We start from the raw sequence: 21053 nt of genomic DNA, 5'->3' as shown, positions 1-21053 counted from the left end.
TACCTGACTGCAGGAACCCCTGGGCAAACGGTGGTGGGAAGAACAGGGGTTCGCTGGTATCCTGCAGTATCAGGACATTTTGTCACTGGTCTGTGGTGCAGAGACCTGCACAGCTGGCACCCTGGCCACCTCAGCGCCAAAAGCACCCATCAAAATAAGCCACTCGCTTTCTCACGTGCAACATATCGTTCTGCTGGGGGGAGGCAGGTGTTCCGCCCTTATCCTTATGCTCCTGGCAGGGCCGGCTCGAGGCACCAGCGCACCAAGCAGGTGCTTGGGGCGGCCAACGGAGAGGGGCGGCTCGTTTGGCTCTTCGGCGGTGGGTCCCTCAGTCCCTCTCGGAGGGAAGGACCTGCCGCCGAATTGCTGACAAAGAATAAAGCGGAGGCAGCAAAGTGCCGCCGATCACGGCTCCCCCCGCCCGCTTGGGGCGGCAAAAACGCTGGAGCCGGCCCTGGCTCCTGGAGCCCGGGGTGAGCCCCTCATGGTGTGGGAAGGGGGCGGTTTAATACAATCATGCTATAGAGCTCAGCATTCTGGCCTTGGTGTGCAGATCCCGTGGCCTTCAGCAGAGCTGCCTGTATGTCTGAGGGCAGATTCTGGCCCTTTGTTTGACACTCTAGGGAGCTGAGAAAACCGGTCCCCCTTGAGCCTGCCCAGCCCTCTTCCTGCCGTGCCCAAGGACAGCCTCTCTTCTCTCTTCACTGTCACTGCTCATCTGGAATCACAGGGAAAGTCCCCTCCCTGGCTCGCCGCAGCACGGGCTCCAGGACGGAGTACTTGCCCTCCCACGCAGGACCTGTAGCAATGCCTGACTCACCCGCGCAGAGGATGTAAGGAATTAATGTGTGGCAGAGATACATGTTCTGCTGAAAGTCCCAGCTCATCCTAGTACAAGCTCCTGTGTGGGAGCTAATTTTAGCTCTTGTCTGTACACTATATGCCATCAGCCCTGCGTCGTCAGTAGCTCACAGAGAGACAAGGAGAAGGCCCAGGCAGCAATTCCTCCCATTCCAACCCAGTTTACTAGAAAACCTGTCTCTGCTGGTTAATATCACCGTGATTAATACCTTGAAGGGATACGCAACGAGCTGACAGGGCAGAAAAGGGTACAGCTGACTTCATGTGCCTTTTGCTGATTTCTGACCCTAGCTACTCTCCATCTTGTGTGTGGGGGAGATTCCAGCTACTTGTGCGTGAGCAGACGTGTGAGAGACCCCATGTGTCAGGCGGCCAGCGGGGTGAGCGGGTGGGAGATTGCTGGGGGGACGGTAGTGCACAGGAAAATCCTGCTTTTCAAGCTGTGAGTGGTCAGCCTGTGCTGGTGCTCTGCTCTCCGGCAGCAGCAAACCCACATGGTGACCCACAGCGCTCAGAGCGACACCGCGTTGGAAAGCGCCAACATCGCACTTACCCTTTCCAGGACAATCTCCTCATACTTAAACATGCCATCGCTGCCGTTTACCTGGGGAAAGAGAGACAGTGTGTTACACCCCCAGCCAGCTCACAGAGATTCATCTCTTGCTTTAGACAGGTGCCGGCTTTCCCTTCAACATCTTAACAGGGCCGGATCTCCAGTTAGGCACAGCAGGCCCGTGCCTAGGGACGCCTTACCTCTCTAAAACTGTGTGTAGGGGGGGCGCTGAAGATGGTGTGCCTAGGGGCGCATAAGGTGTAAATCCAGCCCTGCATCTTACTATTAAGAATCAGGCCCCATATCTGTGGCTCTGAAGCTGAAAATCACAAACATAATCCCCTCCCTAAAATTAAGACAAACACTTCTTTCTTTGGGCCTGATCCAAAGCCCAGAGTTCCTTTGTCCTCTTGGTTCTCTCTTCTGTGACTTTAATGGCAGCACATTTCAAACAACAAAAAAGCAATTTTTTGTGTTCTGCAGCATATAACTAACCCCTGGAACTCACTGCTGCAGGATATTATTGAGGTAAATAAAGTGGATTAATCAATTTTAAAAAGATTTATACATAACACTTAACTTGCACCTTATACCTTTCAAATGCTTTACTAACATAAACTAGTTAATATGGTGGAGTAAATAATTCAGATAGTAATTTATTCCACTAATTTAGCTGGTCAAAAGAGATGTGAGGAAGCATAGGGCGTGGGATGGAGACTGGAGAAAGTATTATAATGCCATTATATAAAACTGAATGGTACTCCCTCACCTGAACAGCATGTGCAGTGCTGGTCACCCCACTCAGAAGGATACAGCAGAATTAGAGGGGTGGGGTGGGGGAGGGAGAGTTCAGAGAAGGATAGATTGGAAAGACTGCAGTTGTTTAGCTAGCCAGGTGACTAATAAGAGGTGACATGATAGAAGCATATAAAATAATAAATGGTCTAGAGCAGGAAGATTGGGAGCTTTTTGTTCTCCCTGCCTCCTAACAAAAGAACAAGGGGACATTCAATAAAACCAAAAGGGGGTAAATGCAAAACTGATACAAAAAGAAATACCTTTTCCCACAATGTGTAATTAGACAGTGGAACTCATGGCCACAGGATGTTATTGAGACCAATAACCTCGTAAGGTTCATAAAGCAACTGGACATTTATATGGACCACAAGAATATCCAGAGTTGTCATTAATTATAACAAAAAGTGTGGAAGGGATATTAGACTTCAAGCTTCAGGGTTAAGCCAGTATCTTACTAGTAGAGACCAGAATGAGACCTGTGAGGGGACGAGTTTACCTCACATCTGTGCCTGTGGGGTTCCTATGCTTTTCCTCTTAAGCATCTGGTGCTGGTTGTTGTCAGAGATAAAACACTGGACTAGATGGACCGCGGGTCCCATTCAAACTGGCAATTCCTATGTTCCTAGACTCCTTTGTTGTTGTTGTTGTTCAGAAATGGCCTGCGAGCAGTTCACATGCTTTTGGGTTTTTATTAGTTATTAATCGACAGCCCATAGATTGTGTGCAAGCAGCTTGCTGCAAATACTTCAGATCCAAAATCGGAGCGGTGCTGGTTATGTTTGATTGGATTCACAGGTCACATTTTATTGATTCTGTTCCCTGATTGGATGAACGTGAATAGTTGGGTTCAAGGTTAAAAATTCACACCCTGTGGCTATTCTCTCAGACGCCCCGTTTCTGTGACATTCTTGCCAACAAACTTGCTCAACACAAGGTCCATGGAAAGCAAACACAAAAGAGATATGAATGCAGCCAAAACAAAATTACTGAAAGATGCAACCAAGTAGCCACAGGATTGTTCAGCAGGAGCTTCCCAGCTCTGCGATTTGACTGGAGTAAGAACAACACGTGTTTCTAGAGCGACACACTCACCAGCATCCCAATGCACCTTATTAGCTCAGATTTAAGGTAATAAAATTACTAAAATCTGAAACCCTGAATCATGAGCGTTAAGAGGCCGCGGTAAATGTTATTTAGAAGAAAACTTCACGACATTCCTATTTCCTTCTGGGTTCATTTGCTTATCTGCCTTGTTTCAGATCCTCGTAACCACGTTCTGCCTAGTGTCTGGGCCGTGGCAAGTTGAGAAGCATGAGCCCATGTGATGGTGGACAGGAAGAGAATGGCTGTGATGGCAGAAGGGGAAGGGGAAGGGTCTGGCTGCTGTCACCGCTCAGTACTGCTCTAGCAGATAATGATTGTAATTGCCTGGTACCAGCCGTGCTGGAGCAGAAAGGAAGCAGGGGGTAATTTACTCTCACAGAGCTGCAGATTCACAGAAGCAAAACCTCATTTCCATTCGCTTGGCATCCTTTAAATCTCCTCCGTGGGGATGCTGCAGTGCTCATGGCTCATTCCCTGTGGCTGGCTCCTCCTGCTCGTGGTGCGACAAGGGAGTGAGGGTAAAACCTCCCTTCCACACCTCTAGTTCCCTTTAACGTAAGGGCTTTTCAGACATGTCCTGGGCAGTGCCTGAGAGGCTCCATCACTATCCCCCGACCTGCCATGTCTCACTCATTGGAAATAGGAATGGGTGCACTTCTTTTCTCGGGGGAGGGGGGTTTTGATTTGTTGCTGCTGGTTCTCGCAGTCACATTAAGGGCTGGGAGTGTTCACATGCTTCAGGAAGACACTACAAGGCTCTCACCGTGTGGAGCAGAGACACCAGCTCGCTCCGGAGAGTCAGCAGTGGCAAGATGAAGTTAATGGAATCAGGTTAGGTTACTTAGCACCGGCTGGAAAACTCTGCATGTTTCCACTACTGGGTGCAGCTGGGCTGCGGGGAACCTCTAGCAGCAGTGGTGCCTGCAGCAGCACCATTGTGGCTTTGAACTGTCCAGGAACAAGGCAATGAACAGGGGCACCAGGCTCCAATCACCTCTGCTCCTTTCACCGCATTCCTGGAGCCCAGCAGATGGTAACAGGACTCTGAGGAGTGGGAAGGCTGAGCAGGGAGCATGGATCTGTAGAGGCTTCTTTAGAAGAAACTCAAATTACTGGTGAGTATCCTCCATTTCTTCTTCCAGTGGCCTCCGTACACAGCCACTTGTGGGAGCTTAGCAGGCAATGCATCCTCCCAGGATGGTGGGAGAAGGAGGACTAGTTGATAAGAGTGTGGTACCACTCTGCCATATTGGGCATGTGATCTAGATGCCATGTCTACTGAGTGGTGTCTTGTGACTGTGTGGATTGAGCTCCAAGGAGCACTCTACAGATCTCAACTACTGGGATACAGCTCAAAAAAGCCAGAGTTTGCCTTATCTCTGGCTGAAAGGGTTCAAGTCCCTCAGGTATAAGAGACTCTGGTGATAGTTCGAGCCTGATCCACTTGGACAGGCACTGAGATGTAATGCCCTGGTCCTTGTGACTGTCCCCATAAAACAGAGAGAATCTTGGTGACTTTCTATGTTATTTTGACCTATTTAAATAAAGGACTAATGCCCTCTTAGCACCCACCAGCCTCCACTCCCTAGGGTGAGAATAAAGTCTGGGAAAGATTACTGGCAGAGTCACAGTTTGATTTAGGTGAAAGTCAATTCCCACCCTGGGCACAAACTCTGGATAAAGAACAAAGGACCACTCTGTCCTGTGAAAGGGAGGTCAGCCCAAGGGCTTGCAGCTTATTAAGTCCCCTAGGTGCAGCAGTAGCTATAATAAAAGCTCCCTTGACAGAAAGATGGAAAAGGGAATATTTTCCCCTGGGTTCAAAGGGAGGCTGTGTGAGCGGAGTGAGGACAAGACTGAGGTCCCGGGTGGGAGGAGGGTCTCTTACCAAAACATAATTTTGTCAGACGCTTCAGAAACCATTTTACCTCAATAGTAATACAACACCACACAGCCTTCTACAGCCTCTTCCCCGCAGATCTCAAAGCGCTTCCCAGAGCAGGTCAGCATCACTGTCCCCATCTTACGCACGAGAAGACAAGCACAGAGAGGGGAAGTGACTTGCCCAGGGTCACCCCGCAGGCCAGTGGAGAGCCCAGCTCTCCCAAGGCCCAGGCCAGTCCTCCATCTCCGAGGCCACACTAGCACAGGGTGGCTGAATACCATTTTATGCTCTACTCGTACGTGAGAATCAGAGAAACCCAGGAGTGCTCTAAAGGAGGCGAGGGACAGACCCAGCGGTAAGAGGAGAAGGAAATAGTCCAGTATGGACTGAACAGAAGCCACATATTATTGATAGCTGTCCAAAGGGAGAATTTATTTAATTTGCAGGGATAGTAGGAACAAGCCGATTGCTTTTTGAACTGGATTAGAGCTGCCAAGTGCAGGGGCAGTGTATGTGGACATGGCCGTGCTGTAACACCCCCTGCTGGCCAAACATTGCACTGCAGGCGCTCCCCAAAATGTGTCGTCTCCGCTCTCCACACACTAGGCACTTCTGGAGAGGTCTTCACCCTCCAGCCAAGGCACAACACAAGAAATCTCCAGAAAACAAAGGTTCTTTCAGCCCACTTTCTGGGCCCTATTCCCAGCCCTTCCTGCGCTACCTTTGACAGTCTCTCTGTCTTCCCCCCCTCTGGGCTAGAGCTCTAGCCCCAGGCGGTTTCCCCGGTGTACCCTTTTGGCTCAGACCCTGGCTCAGGGCCTTCCACAGGAACACGTGAGCAAGCCAGCCTTTCCAACAGCCACCTTGCCCTCATCTCGCTCAGCCCTTTCTCAGGCCTAGCTGTCCATCAGGTTATCACCTGCCTCTCCTCAGGCCCACCCCCTCAGGCTGGGAAACAGCTAATTCATTATGGCACAGATGTGGCTGGCCCCATCTCCCCTTAAAGGGGCAGTCATCCTGTGACAGGCAGTCAGAGTCCCACCGAGTGCGGCTGATTCCTGCTCAGCTGGGCTTTTGTCTGTTTTGGATATTGTCATGTCCTGCCAGACAGGGAGCCACAGGATAATTATGATGCACTATGGACCATTCCCAGAGAGCCACTGCTTCCCTGCAGAGTTGGCTGGAGAGGATCCTTCCCTGCCTGTTGACATCAAACACTGCTGTAGTGTTGTCAATGACCACTCGAGCCACACACCCTCAGAGATGGGGAAGGAAGGATTTGCTCTCAACTCCACTACACTGATAGGAAAGCTTTCTTCCCAGAGGTTCTAGTGACCATGAATCTTGGAGCCTTGACCATGAGTACTCGAACCAAGAAGGGAGGCATCAGAAACTACTTCAAAATTCATTACAAGTTGGAAGTCAAATCCTACTGAGGAAAACAAAGGAATGTAAAGTGGCAAGTCAAGTGTCAAAGTGTAATCAGGCAGCCCAAAAAAGAATGTGAAGAGCAACTAGCAAAAGACACAACAACTAACAGCAAATAAATGTTTAAGTACAGAAGCAAGAAGCCTGCCAAACAATCAGTGGGTCACTGGACAATCGAGGTGCTAAAGAAGCACTCAAGGAACACAAGGCCATTGTGGAGAAGCTAAATTAATTCTTTACATCAGTCTTCAAGGCTGAGGATGTGAGGGAGATTCCCACACTTGAGCCATTCTTTTTAGGTGACAAATCTGAGGAACTGTCCCAAATTGAGGTGTCAATACAGGAGGTTTTGGAACAAATTGATAAACTGAACAGTAATAAGTCACCAGGACAAAGATGGTATCACCCAAGAGTTCTGAAGGAACTCAAATGTGAAATTACAAAACTGTGGCATGTAACCTATCACGTAAATCAGTTTCTGTACCAGATGATAGGAGGATAGCTATTGTGATATCAATTTCTTTTAAAAGATCCAGAAGCGATCCTGGCAGTTACAGGCTGTTAAGACTAACTTCAGTACCAGGCAAATTAGTTGAAACTACAGTAAAGGTCAGAATTACAAGGCATACAGATGAACATGATTTGTTGGGGAAGAGTTAACATGGCTTTTGTAAAGGGAAATCATGCCTCATCTATTAGAATTGTTTGAGGAGGTCAACAAACATGTGGACAAAGGTGATCCGGTGGATATAGTGTAGTAGTGGTATTGTATTGGACTTTCAGAAACCCTTTGACAAGGTCCCTCACCAAAAGCTCTTAAGCAAAGTAAGCTGCCATGGGATAAGAGGGAAGGTTCTCTCATGGGTCAGTAACTGGTTAAAAGACAGGAAACAAAGGGCAGGAATAAATGGTCAGTTTTCAGAATGGAGAGAGGGAAATAGTGGTGTCCCCCAGGGGTCTGTACTGGGCCCAGTGTTGTTCAGCATATTCATAAACGAGATGAAAAAAGGGGTAAACAGTGAGGTGGCAAAATTTGCAGATGATACAAAACTACTCAAGATAGTGAAGTCCAAACGAGACTGCACAGAGTTACAAAGGGATCTCATAAAACTGGGTGACTGGGCAACAAAATCGCAGATGAAATTCAACATTAATAAATGCAAAGTAATGCACATTAGAAAACATAATCCCAACTATACATACAAAATGATGGGGTCTAGCTTAGCTGTTACCACTCAAGAAAGAGATCTTGGAGTCATTGTGGAGAGTTCTCTGAAAACATCCACTCAATGTGCAGCGGCAGTCAAAAAAGCTAACAAAATGTTGGGCATCATTAAGAAAGGGATAGATAATAAGACAGAAAATAACATAATGCCACTATATAAATCCATGGTACGCCCGCATCTTGAATACTGCATGCAGATCCAGTTGCCCCATCTCAAAAAGGGTATATTAGAATTGGAAAAGGTGCAGAGAAGGGCAACAAATATGATTAAGAGTATGAAACGGCTTCCGTATGAGGAGAGATTAATAAGACTGGGACTTTTCAGCTCGGAAAAGAGACGACTAAGGGTAGAGGACAATAAAATGATGACTGGTGTGGAGAAAGTGAATAAGGAAGTGTTATTTACCCTTTCACATAACACAAGAACTAGGGGTCACCCAATGAAATTAATAGGCAGCATAAGAACATAAGAACAGCCACACTGGGTCAGACCAAAGGTCCATCTAGCCCAGTAGCCTGTCTTCCAACAGTGGCCAATGCCAGGTGCCCCAGAGGGAATGAACAGAACAGGGGATCATCAAGTGATCCATCCCGTCGCTAATTCCAGCTTCTGGCAACAGAAGCTAGGGGCCCCATCCCTGCCCATCCTCGCTAATAGCCATTGATGGACCCGTCCTCCATGGATTTATCTAGTTCTTTTTTGAACCCCGTTATAGTCTTGGCCTTCACAACATCCTCTGGCAAGGAGTTCCACAGGCTGATTGTGCATTGTGTGAAAAAGTACTTTCATATGTTTGTTTTAAACCTGCTGTCTATTAATTTTATTGAGTGGATGCCTTTGATTGTTCTCTAGGTAGGAAACAATAGCGGATGCTTCCCAAGAATCGAGCTCCTGAGTTCCATGGACGAATCTGGAGGAGGTCTCTCTGGTGTTAGTAAGGGCATCCTCACTAACAGTGACTAAATTGGGGACCAGACCCTTTAAGGAAATGCACAGGGGTCTGAGAAATTGGAACTGTGTAATTCCAGCGGCTGAACTGCCATTGCTGCAGTCTTAACCTCTGAACCATGGGGATGGATCTTCCTTTCCTTAGGGGAAGGAGACGGAGCTACTCCTACATCCACGCTACGTTTCTCTCCCTTACGTGTGAGTGCCCTCAACATGAGGCTCAGGCGCCATGTTGTGGTCAGAGCCTGAGGTGTGAACTGAAACAGGGGCATGGGTCTACCTGAGAGTGCTGGACCCGCAACAGCCATCAACTGCAGGGGGCATCTCCGCGGTCAGAGGTTCCTTGGGGACAGTCAGATTCGTAGTGCATGGATCCACAGCCCTCTCTCTAGGTTTGGCTCCATCTCCAGAGTGGACATTGTAGAGATTGGCTCCTTTCCAGTAGCCAGATCTGATCCCACCGGCTGGAGCGCGGCTCCTTTTCGTGCTCAGACCCAGGGGGGTGGGAGTTCAGGGGCTCCCGTGGCTGCTACTGGTTTCCACTGGTGCAGCTGCCCTCGCAGTGCAACTCCCGTTACTGGGCATGCACAGGCGCTCCCTAAATAAGGGGGCATTAGTCTCACCCTCAAACAAAGCTGAGCAAAGGCTGAAGACAGCCCTCCTCATGAATCCGCCCAGACCAACCTGCTCCCCAGGCGTGTTCCCTACTCGCAAACGCGACTCCTCACAGCCTGACTTCCTGCAGAATGGACCCCTTATTCCACTGGGTGTTTAGAAAGGTACATTTGTCCATGAAGTCACAGAGCAAGCTCAAGTTGTTTGTTGCCACCCACATTAGGGTGGGGGGATAGCTCAGTGGTTTGAACATTAGCCTGCTAAACTCAGGGTTGTGAGTTCAATCCTTGAGGGGGCCACTTAGGGATCTGGGGCAAAAATCAGTACTTGGTCCTGCTAGTGAAGGCAGGGGGCTGGACTTGATGACCTTTCGGGGTTCCTTCCAGTTCTAGGAGATAGGATATCTCAACGTCTTCCCCAAGGCTGTCATTCCTAGGGAGCCCCAGATGGTGGTGTGGATGCTGAGGTTGCCTAGGACAAGAGATGGCTTTTCTGGCAGGAGAAAGTTGGTTGGCCAGTCCCAACCTAGCCTTTGTCACCTCTGAAAACGCAGGCACCTGCAGAAGGAAGGTCTTGATCGCGATCCTAAGATCGCAGTGCAGACCAGTGCAAGTGACAATAGAGGCTGCAGGACAACAAAGTACCTGCAGAGACTCATCTTTAGAAAGGCTGACTGGGAAGGTTTTACCTCTGAATTGGATGAATCCATCTGTAATATTGTTCTGACACACAAGCACGATGGGGAATTTTTCTCCCTGGTGTGGAAGCCTGCCCAAAAGCACATCCTAGGGGGTGATGGACACTATCTGTGCATGGTCTTTCAGAAGAGACAAGCCAACAATAAGAGATACTCAGAACTGTTTGACCTGGATCCCTTTGGTAAAGAGACCACTGGGCTTGGGGAAATGCTTCTGAGAGAGACTGGAAAGGAGTGATGTGACCACTGGAAGGAGCTCGTTGAAACAACAAAGCCGTGCCATAACAGCAAAAAAGCAAGGGCCACCATTTGCAAGCTGGGCCCTGATGCGCAGCAAACAAAGCGCATTGCCGCTGTCTCCCCAGCCATCAGTTCAGCCCACAAAGCAAAGCCTCGGACAAAGCAAATCAAGCAGGAACTGCGCTCACTCCTCAGAGACAACGAAGCCCACAATGAGCAGCTCGACATGGAGGAGCTGAGAACAGCCTGAAAACCCTGACATGTGGAAAGGCAACTGGGCGTGAGGCTAAATCTAACGCACTCTCACTACACTTTGGGATGAGAGCGCAGAAGCAGCTGCTTGACTTCTTTATTTCCTGCCTGGGGACAATGCAGACACCCAGGCTGTGAAGACAGGCCAAAGTGATCGCACTGCTCAAACCACTTGAAGACCCAAACTCTACAAAGAGTTACCATCCAATAGCTGTACTCTGCTCGACCTATAAGCGATACGAGCAGACCATAATGGTAGAATGAAATCAACAGCGGAAGAGCAGCTGACAGGGACCAATCCAGTTTCTGCCCAGGCCATTCATGCTGTGGCCAAGTTGTGACCCTAACTCAATACATCACAGATAGCTTTGAAACCCGTACGTTTACAGTGGTTGAGTTTGCTGATCTGTCATCTGCTTATGACACTGTGAACCAGTGTGCAGTTCTACTGAAATTGGCAAGAATTTTGAGAAATAGCAAGATGCTCAGGTTATCTCCTCCCCAAGAATCGACATTTCTCTATCGAGATGGTCAGAAAAGTTGGTGGCGTATTCCACGGAATGGACTGCCCCATGATTCAGCGCTCTCATGCTGCTGTTTCATGTCTTCACAAATGACATCCAGAATTAGACTTCTACGGGAAGCAGCGGTGCTAGACCCATGTCCCAGCTAAACTCTGGCTCAGGTAATTACATCCTTTACTGCTCTCCAAATTCCCCGTGAATGTTCGGTTGAAAACAGGATATGTATGGCTCTAAGCAGCTGTGCTGCATTGCTGCGCAGGTGTTAAACAGCTGTTTCCTTCCACCACAGGTGACTGATTCCTGTGCACAGAGTAAAGCCCTTTGGTGGGGCTAAAGGCTCTATCTTAAGGGTCTCATTTCCCTTACTCTGGGCTCTCCCACTGACACGATTTACCCATCTCCTCCTCCCTCTCCCATCACACGGACCTATACAAAACTCGGAAAACTGGGTCAGCTCTTTGCTCTGCCCCTCCTTCACATGCCTCTCTCTCTCCAAAGTCCTGGGGTTCAGGAAACCTTTGGAGCTGGGCACTGTCCCACTTGGCCCACTGTCCAGAGCTGCCAGTTGGGAATCTTATTTCCGACACATGGTATTCTCTGTGCTGATCCCAAACACCCCTCTGGCATCATCCTGCATTAAATACCAGTACCACACGGACACAACTATGCCCAAACTCATGATCACAGAGAAACAACACACGCACACCCAAAAAACACAAGTATGCAGAAGTCCTTGCCAACCTCTCACCCTCATTGAGGGTCAATGTACACAGACCAAACAAAGACCAATAGCCTGTCGTTGTCATGGACAGAGGATGGCAAACGGCTACAGAGATCTCACTGCAAAATATCAATCACAACCTGTCCAAGAATAAGCAAGGCATACTTACAATGACGTGGACAACCTTGAAAACTAGAAATGGAATGAAATGTAATAGTACAAAACGCAAGGTCAAGCAGCTAGGGACTAACAACATGAATTTTTGCTCTAGGCTGGGGATGTATCAGCTGGAAGCAACAGAGGAGGAGAAAGACCGGGGTGCATTGATAGTTCACAGCATGAGAATGAGCTGCCCATCTCATGTGTCCATGAAAAAAGGGTGATTGACTCCTAGGGTGCATCAGGCGAGGTATTTCCAGTAGAGATAGAGAAGGGTTATTATCATTATATGAAGCACTGGTGAGACCTCATCTGGACCACTGTGTGCAATTCTGGTCTTCCATGTTTAAGAAAGAATTCAAACTGGAACAGGTGCAGAGAAGGGCTGCTAGGATGATCAGAGGAATGGAAAACCTACCTTATGAGAGAAGACTTAAGGAGCTTGGCTTGTTTAGCCTAGCCAAACGAAGGCTGAGAGAAGATATGATTGTGCTCTATAAATACATCAGAGGGATAACTATCAGGGAGGGAGAGAAGTTATGTAAGTTAAGGGCAAATGTTGGCACAGGAACAAATGGATATAAACTGACCATCAAGTTTAGGCCTGAAATTAGATAAAAGGTTTCTAACTGTTAGAAAAGTTCTGGAACAGCCTTCCAAAGGGAGCAGTGGAGGCAAAAAACCTAACTTGTTTCAAGACTGAGCTTGAGAAGTTTATGGAGGGGATGGTACAGTGAGACTGCCTACAATGGTTTATGGTCCTTCCACAACTGCTATTAGCAAATATCTTTGATAGCCAGAGAGGGGACACTAGATGGAGAAGGCTCTGCGTTACTACAGAGAATTAATTCCCAGGTGTCTGGCTGGTGGGTCTCATGCACATGCTCAGGGTCTAACTGACTGCCATATTTGCGGGTGGGAAGGAATTTTCCCTCAGGTCAGAAGGGCAGAGACCCTGGGGAAGGGTTGCGCTTTCTACTCCAGCGTGCGGCTCGGTCACTTGCTGGTTTAAACTAGTGTAAATGGTGGATTCTCTGTAACTTAAAGTCTTTAATGATTTGAGGACATCAGTAACTCAGCCTGAGGTTAGGGGTTTGATACAGGAGTGGGTGGGGAAGGTCTGTGGCCTGTGATGTGCAGGAGGTCAGACTAGATGATCACCCTGGTCCCTTCTGGCTGAAAGTCTGTGAGTCTACGAATAAGCAGGGCATGCAAGTTATGCCACAGACGCACACTGCGTCAAGTTCATGTTTGAAGTAAAGGGAAATGTTGGCACTGTTAGCTCACTTCTAACAAGGAGCAGGAATGGGCTGGAACTGAGACAGCCCAATAGTTCTCTGTAAGTCGGGGTCAGTGTGAAATGTCTGAGGCCCAGGGAAGGGGAGAGAGCCCTGCAGCTTGGGACATTTCATGTTAGAGTGAACGAAGCACCAGGAAAATAAGAGGAAAGGTCTTGTCTTCCATTCCCAGGTGGGGCACCGCCCCGGTCCCTGTAACTGTAAAGGGAATAGTGGTCTCGGTTCCATACAGGCCTCTCTTACCCACAGCTCTGCCAGTGCAAACTGAAGCAATGCCAGCAGGAAGGAAACTCAGAAGTCAGGAAACTGGAGTGGGTGATGGTGGAGCGGGTGGAAGGACATTGCTGTGGGTGGCGTTTGGCGCCAGTGGCTCTCTCTGAAGGATTACGGACAGGCTGCAGAGGCCTGGGAGAGGACGTCTGGAAGCCATTGATGGAGAATGTGCAGAAAGTGGATTCGGCTTCACAGGTAGGTATTTACTTGTGCACAGAACTGGCCCACGAGGGGGATTACCCTCCAAGGGATTCTTTCATTACGGTGCTCAGCTTGTAGGGTGATAAGCGTGGGTTAAAAACCCACACAGAGCAGAATTTAACGGACTCGGGAATTGGATCTGAAGTGCTGGGCTCTGTTAGATTCAATGCTGTGGTGGATGCTGGGTTCTCTACAAAACCCAGAGATCCCTGCCCCAAATGCTGCCACTTGAAGGTGATAAGACAAAATGCACCAGGTCTCTAAACCCAAGGCCTCCCCTGGATTTACAGCCAGTAAGATCCACACAATAGCAACCCAGACACAGCGTGTGGCCCTTGATTTTGGTGTCCGTAGCCCTGGGTACAGCTGATTTTCTGGACACATTTATGGGTGCCTGGATCAGACCCCCAGGATCAGCCTCTAGAGATGATTGGGATAATTTGCCAGCTGTCTCCATGGTGATTAGTGTGCTCTAATAATCTAATCAAACCCACCAGAACAGGGCAGTAGGAACAGACCTCAAATCATAGAGAGGCAAGACAGGGCTCCCAGCCAAGGAGCTGGGAGTGGGGGAGGAGAACAGAGACAGTAAGCTACCAAGATGGAGGGAGTAGAAGGAAACAAGACAAAGAAGGAAGAAAAGTGAGGGGCTATCTTGAGCCTCTAAGGCCCAGCTTGCGCTCCTGGAGAACTGGGGCTCAGGCAGGAACTCAGTCACAGGGAGGCTGGAGCCGCTGTCTCCAGGTATGGGTCTGTGTGGAGTTGGGGGGCCATGGCCAAGGCCCCCTGGAGGAGCCCAGTATTGGTTGTGATGTCAGTCTCACAGGTCCTTGTGATCCCTGCGTGCAAAGCTGGATGCAGGGACATGGAGAGAGGGGGAACTGCCTGCACCCTCTGCCTTCATTGCCCATCTGCACGGGGCCCGGCCCAGCTGAGCCAGGTGCTGGTGCTGGTGAGGGAGGAAGAACAAGAGGATGGTGGCCAAAGTGGCAAGAGAGAGAACCAACTGGCAAGAGGGAGAGTCTCACCGGCTGCCTTGTTGAGCTCCAGGCGACAGGCAGAGGAGACAAACCCGGAACAAAAACGAGCTTTTAATCCCAAACTGCCTTCGGCCTGCTCAGGGCAAACCCGTGCTGGCCCCTGCTGCATGCCTGCCCCAGGCTCCTGTTCCCTTCTAGAAAGCAGGTTCCTCTTTCAGCCTTACGGGTAAAATGGCATCAGCAAATGGGATGCAGATGGCCCCGGGCTCCGACCAGCTGGGCAAGGCTGGCTCTTTCTGCGGCACTGGGAGGAGCCCGGCTCACCTTGGGGCATGATACGATTCTGAAGACTGGAAAAGGAGCACAACGCCAGCCATTCGGACAGTGAGCGCTGCAGGGCAGGGACTGGCTCTGACTCTAGGTCTGCAGATCATGTTCAGATTTAAACCCTGCTCTCCGCTCGGAGCGGGTCGCAGGGAACCTTTCACCGCAGCCATCAGCGTCCCAGACTGCAGTGAAGCATGGGGTACGCCCCTACATCAGGACTCTGCGTCAACGCAGATTGGAGCAAGCTGGTGCTGAGAGCAAGGCCAGATCTTGGCAGCTCAGCAGGGTCAGACACACCAGCTAGCCACGCAGCCAGCAGGGAGCGAGAGGAGACACACCCAGGCAGGAGAGGTGTTGGAGGTAGCCCTGGGCTGAGATTTAAGACAAAGGTAAGTGGATGCATCAAGTAGTTGCTGTTTTCCCTCCCTCCGACTCAGCACTGACCTACCCGCCAGCATGATGCTGGCCCGCCCTGGGCTGCGTGCGGAACTGGCCTTCGTGTCACATCTAAAATGCTTGGCCACAGAGGTGCCACCTGGGGACTACTGATCCCGTGTGCAATACTCCGTCCTGAGACCGAGGACTAGCAAAGCCCGGCACAAGGCATCTCCAGAGCTGCGGGTTCAAGAGGAGGGTGGCTGCCATGTGCTGCCTCCTAAGACAAATAGGTGCAACTGGCAGAGGCCTGGCACACTGTCAGTGGGTCTCTCAGCGGGGTAAAGTCTGAGTGCCCCAGGGCTATGCAGCCAGGGCTGCAGGAACCACTATTCATCCCAGCCACTGTCCACTGTGCTTCCTCTCTGCCCTGGGCAGGGACACTGCTAAGGGTCTGGCCAAACCCATCCGCTGAACAGCGGGGGCAGGGCTGAAGTGGGTCTCACGGGTCACCAGGTTAAAACCCCTGTCCAGTAAGATTAGCCTCTCTGGTTCCCCCACCCCAAGTATATGTTCCCTTCCCCGGAATCCGCCCCCAGAGTCCATTCCCCACTCTCTCCCCCACCCTGCCTTCCTGCTGCTAAGACCCTCTGCACGATCTCCACGGAGACGGCTTCCTTGCTTCCCGCCTGGGGGCTGGTGAATTTGCCAATCGCTCTGATCAGAGCTTTGCTTTCAGGTAATAGTTCCCCTAGCGATGCTGAGAAACGCCGCATGGGGTGGATGGACAGAAGCAGCACTAAAATGGCCGCCCCTCGGCAATGGGTCTGGGAAAAGCTGGGGTGAGGTGTGAGCAGAGGAGCAGCTAGAGAGGCCAGCTCCCCCCTACCCCCGCCATCTCCCCCAGACAACAGCCATGCTAGGATGGAGCGGTATCCCCAGGGCCCAGGCAGGCAGGGGATCCCAGGGAGCGGTATCCCCAGGGCCCAGGCAGGCAGGGGATCTCGTGGGGTGGTATCCCCAGGGCCCAGGCAGGCAGGGGATCCCAAGGAGCGGTATCCCCAGGGCCCAGGCAGGCAGGGGATCTCGTGGGGCGGTATCCCCAGGGCCCAGGCAGGCAGGGGATCCCAGGGAGCGGTATCCCCAGGGCCCAGGCAGGCAGGGGATCTCGTGGGGCGGTATCCCCTGGGCCCAGGCAGGCAGGGGATCTCGTGGGGCGGTATCCCCTGGGCCCAGGCAGGCAGGGGATCTCAGGGGGCGGTATCCCCAGGGCCCAGGCAGGCAGGGGACGCCAGGGAGTGGTATCCCCAGGACCCAGGCAGGCAGGGTTAACGTGTTATTTCTATAGAAAAAAATGAAAATCCAAGCAGGAGACTTACAGAGATCCCTGGTTCCAAGGCGTCCGTGTTCACGATAATGGGAGCAGGGTTAGCCTGTTAGAGAGACGGAGACAAAACCCAGAGTATCACACCGCTGAGCTATGGGTCCCCGTGCTCCAAGCCACCCAGCCACCCTCTCCAAGACCTGCCCACCAGACACACAATCACATGGCATTTAACAGAAGAGCAAGACATGAAAATAAGGCAGTGTTCTCTGGCACTCTCCCTCCACCACCCCATGCTCTCAGATACCCCACCCAGGCTGTTCTCTCTTTGGGCAATAGAGACCTGGCAAGATTCTCACAGGCTTTCCAGGTGCCGCATCCAGTCCAGTAGCGTTCCAGTCCCTGGGGAGCCCAGGTGCTGTGGCACAGGAAGGGAAGGAAACAGATCCCACCCCTAGCCTCTATCCCAGCTCGTACCCGAATCCCCGGCGACTGGGAGCCTGGCCGCTGGGGAGAGGGAAAAAAGGTACTTCCAGCCAATGTGGAGCAACACCAGTGGAAGGAGCTGGGAACTGCCAAGTTCCAGTCCCCATTCTGCAGCCCCTCCCTTCTCTTCCCCTCATGGAGGGGCTGTGAGAATGAACTCAGTAATATGTGCACAGCACACAGGAGCACACAGCCTGGCCAACGTGCTCAGGGGAGTGGCAACTGTAGAAACTCGGACGTCAACATTCGTTTCACAACTTGCAATCTGGCCTGTTAAGGGCGTGTGGGCCTCTAATCCAGACCCACAGGTTCCCGTGCAGCCCTCAGACCCAGGCACCACTGGACAGCTCACCCAGAACTACTGGAAGTGAGGGGCTAGCAGAACTCTCACCCTCCCACAAGGATCCTGACTGGGGACAGTGACTGGCCTGACCATACCACATTAGTCAGAAGGAGGCCCAGGAAGTTGTCTGAGCAATGGAGAGACTTTCTGACTGGCTGCTGCACTGCGCCTGACTCTTGTTTGAGCCTTGGTTTCTGATTCTGGCTCTGACCCCCGGCTTGGACTCTGGCTCTGACCATTTGGCCTGACCACTCCTGCTCGGATCACTGGGCCAGCCTGTCCATGTCCCAGTCCCGACACTGCCTCCCTGGGTTTTCGGCTTCCTTTGAACAGCCAACCAGCTGCTGCACTACCAGTAATCAGCTGGCCTCTCTGTCCCAGCACCTCGAAGATGAACACCGTCGAGTGCCCGGGGGTGGGCCATGGCAGTCAATGATTTGCAGACAATGGAGAGGAGCTTCCATTTCCTCAAGCCACTTGAGCTGTCCATACCTCCTCCAGGGCACCATGTATACACCCCCAAAGCACCTCCCGCCCCGGCATTCGACAGCTCTCCTCCCAAAGCACCACACGGACTCTCCCCCAGACAGCCCAGGAATGTCTCTCCTCCCCTCGGCACCAGGCGGATTTCCCTCTTCCCCACACTCTAGGCTGTTCTCTGTTAGCGTAGCTGATCTGTGACCTCGAGAATGATACTTGGTGCCTTTCCAGGCGTTAGGGATCCTCTCCACCCTAGACAACGAGCTTCTCCAGTCGCTGCAGCTCCCCTCCCTGGTCTCCTCTGCTTCTGGCGCTGTGTTTGACAGAGGAGAGCTACACGTGTGCTGGAGGAAGGAGGCGGAGCAGGCCTGAGTGCTCCTGAGGCCAGGTGAGAGGGAGGACGGTGATGAGAGGTAGCCACAGGTGCGGGAATGTCTTTGTGTATCAATGACCTGGAGCATAGGCAGGCAGGGAAGCACATTTCCTGACACAAGGTCAGTCCGGAATGAGAATGGAGGCCGGGAAAGGACTGGTCCAGGCCCCGAGGATGGGAGAGGGATACAGCGATCACCCAATGGCAGAAGGTGAGCAGCAAGGCGAGAGAGCCGGGCGATGAGTACTGCAGAGGTGGAGAAGAGCATGTGATAAAGCCCCAACGGCTTGTGTGGTTAGAGAGTGAGAGCTGTACTGAGAGATTCAAACGTTCCGTCGGGCGCTTTCCATCCCCTCAAGACACATGAGACACGAGCTTTTTTGTGCTTTGGGTCGCAGGGACTCACCATCTTCCAGCCCTTTGCTTGGGCTCAGAGTCTGGAACGAGTGCAGGTGAGACACAAAGAGTGAAAATGGGACAAATCACATGACACAGTTATTGAGGTATCAGCTGTAGGTCCATTCACGGGACCTGCTGCCCCAGCCCTGGTGCTGAGTCTTTCAGCCCTGCTGGGAGCTGTCCAGCAAGAGACCCTCCTGAAGGACAGCACCCAGGCACAACCTGCTACTGCCCCGGGGCTCCTCCTCCCCACACACCGGTCTAGAGAGAAATGCAAGAATCAAAGAACTGAGAACGGCAGGAGGCACCGAGCATATCCTGGCCACTGCAGGCCCTCTGCAGCTCTGGGAATACACACGTACAATTGTCCCAAACACCTAGTAAACAATGAACACGGCTTCACCTGGGCAAAACCATTATGCCCATTAACTGGCTGATGACACTGAAATCTGTCCCGTGGCTGAGCAAAATGATCTAGAGACAGACTCATGCCCTGAAACTCAGGGATCAAAGGCTGGCCCTTAACTCACTATTTCTCTCCACAGTCAGGGCTGATGTGGAGACAGCATGCTCCCCCCCACCCCCCGAAATGATGCACCACTTGAATTGCCATCGCCGGCCATAACTGTCCACCACAGGGGTTTGTCCTTTGAAGCATCTGGCTAGATGGTCTGATTTGGTGAGGCAGCTCCTTCCTTAGAGGTTTTTAAGGCCAGGCTCGATGAAGCCCTGGCTGGGATGATTTAGTTGGGGATTGGTCCTGCTTTGAGCAGGGGGTTGGACTAGATACCTCCTGAGGACCCTTCCAACCCTGATATTCTATGATTCCTTTGTTCCAGCCACGAGCAGCGCTGATGTGTTCCCAAAAGAGCCACATTCAGCCCTCTGCCACCAGGAAGACGCTGGGTTGACTAGGCTTGCAAGGCAGTAAAGGGGGATAACTCACAAGATCACTCACCCTCCAACACAAGAGACATTTTACAGAAGTACGATTAGAAACTTCCTCTGCACATTTGTGCCCCCCCAGGCCTCCTCCCTTCCTGACACTCACCTCAAGCACAGAAGAACAAAGCTCCTGTACCAGATTCCCCTCCCTCTGCCTCTTCCAACACAGCTCCTAACCAGCTGTGCTCGAACTGCTGCTGCTTGGTAACCTCCTCCTCCTCCCTCCCCACAAACAGCGTTCTCAAGGATGCGCCTCCTTCCGCTCCACTTCTTCCAAGCAGGTTCAATAAGAACAGATGTAACCTTCCACCATAATTAATAAAAGTATTCAAAATAATGAATGGCCTAGAGAAGGAAGATTGGGAACCCATTTTCATACCATCTATAGTAGTGGTTTTCAACCTATTTATTATTGTGGGCCAGGCGGCAGCCCCAACCCTGGACCCCTGCCCTGTGGGGCCAGCCGGTGACCCCGACCCTGGACTGTGTGGGGCTGGGCAGCAGCCCCGGACCCCAGACCCTCACTGTGGGGGGCTGGGCAACTACCCCGGACCCTGTGGGGATGGCTGGCGACCCTCATCCCAGACCCCATAGGGCCGGCTGGCAGCCCCAGACCTCAGACCATGCGGGGCTGGGTGGCAGCTGTGGACCCCAGACCATGCAGGGCTGGGTGGCAGCTCTGGAGCCCCACTGCACCAGGCACCCAGGAACTTGGACCCCACCACACGGCCTGGCGGCTGTTAGCACACAGCTGGGCTGCAGCTGTGTGCTAACTGGGCTGCATGCGGCCCACAGGCTGAGAACTGCTGATCTATAGTCTCCCTTTCTCATAAAAGAAAGACACGTGCAAAGTACTACCTTTAGGAAGGAAAAATCAAATACACCAATATACAATGGTGACTAGCTGGCTAGGCAGCCTGTGACGAAGCAGAGCGACTGCCAGCCAGCACAGCAGGGGATTAAAGAGATGCTCTGCTCTGCCCCTGCCCAGCTAGCCCTGTTATACCGCCAGCTATGCCAGGCCTGGAGGGGGAGAAAAGGAGAGAGCTGAGCTCAGTTCAGGGCTGACTGGCGCAGGGGCAGGAGCAAGCCACCTCTCTAAGTGAGGGGAAGGATCACTAACCTGCCCACCCAGGCAGCCACCAGGGAGGAAGCCCTGTGCCCCCAGCCATGGGAAACTCTGGAGGAGACCCAGGACCCTCCAGCTCCAAAGGCAACTGAGTGGGTGAAGCCCAGTG

General features: G+C 51.6%; 1 protein-coding gene across 6 annotated transcripts in view; it reads right to left on the bottom strand.

Annotated features, from left to right (window-relative positions):
- The window catches only part of DLG3 (discs large MAGUK scaffold protein 3), a 167499-nt gene that overhangs the window by 75562 nt on the left and 70884 nt on the right, over positions 1-21053 (bottom strand). For all 6 annotated transcript variants that reach the window (XM_005286019.4, XM_005286018.4, XM_005286017.4 and 3 more), the window contains 2 exons: positions 16845-16898; positions 1415-1465 (listed from right to left, as the gene is read on the bottom strand). In XM_005286019.4, the coding sequence (XP_005286076.2) occupies positions 1415-1465; positions 16845-16898 (105 nt within the window). The remainder of the gene's footprint in view (positions 1-1414; positions 1466-16844; positions 16899-21053) is intronic.

The sequence above is a fragment of the Chrysemys picta genome, chromosome 9 (assembly GCF_011386835.1).
Source record: "Chrysemys picta bellii isolate R12L10 chromosome 9, ASM1138683v2, whole genome shotgun sequence".
Taxonomy (NCBI): Eukaryota; Metazoa; Chordata; order Testudines; family Emydidae; genus Chrysemys; species Chrysemys picta.
This window is presented reverse-complemented; position numbering and strand designations above follow the sequence as displayed.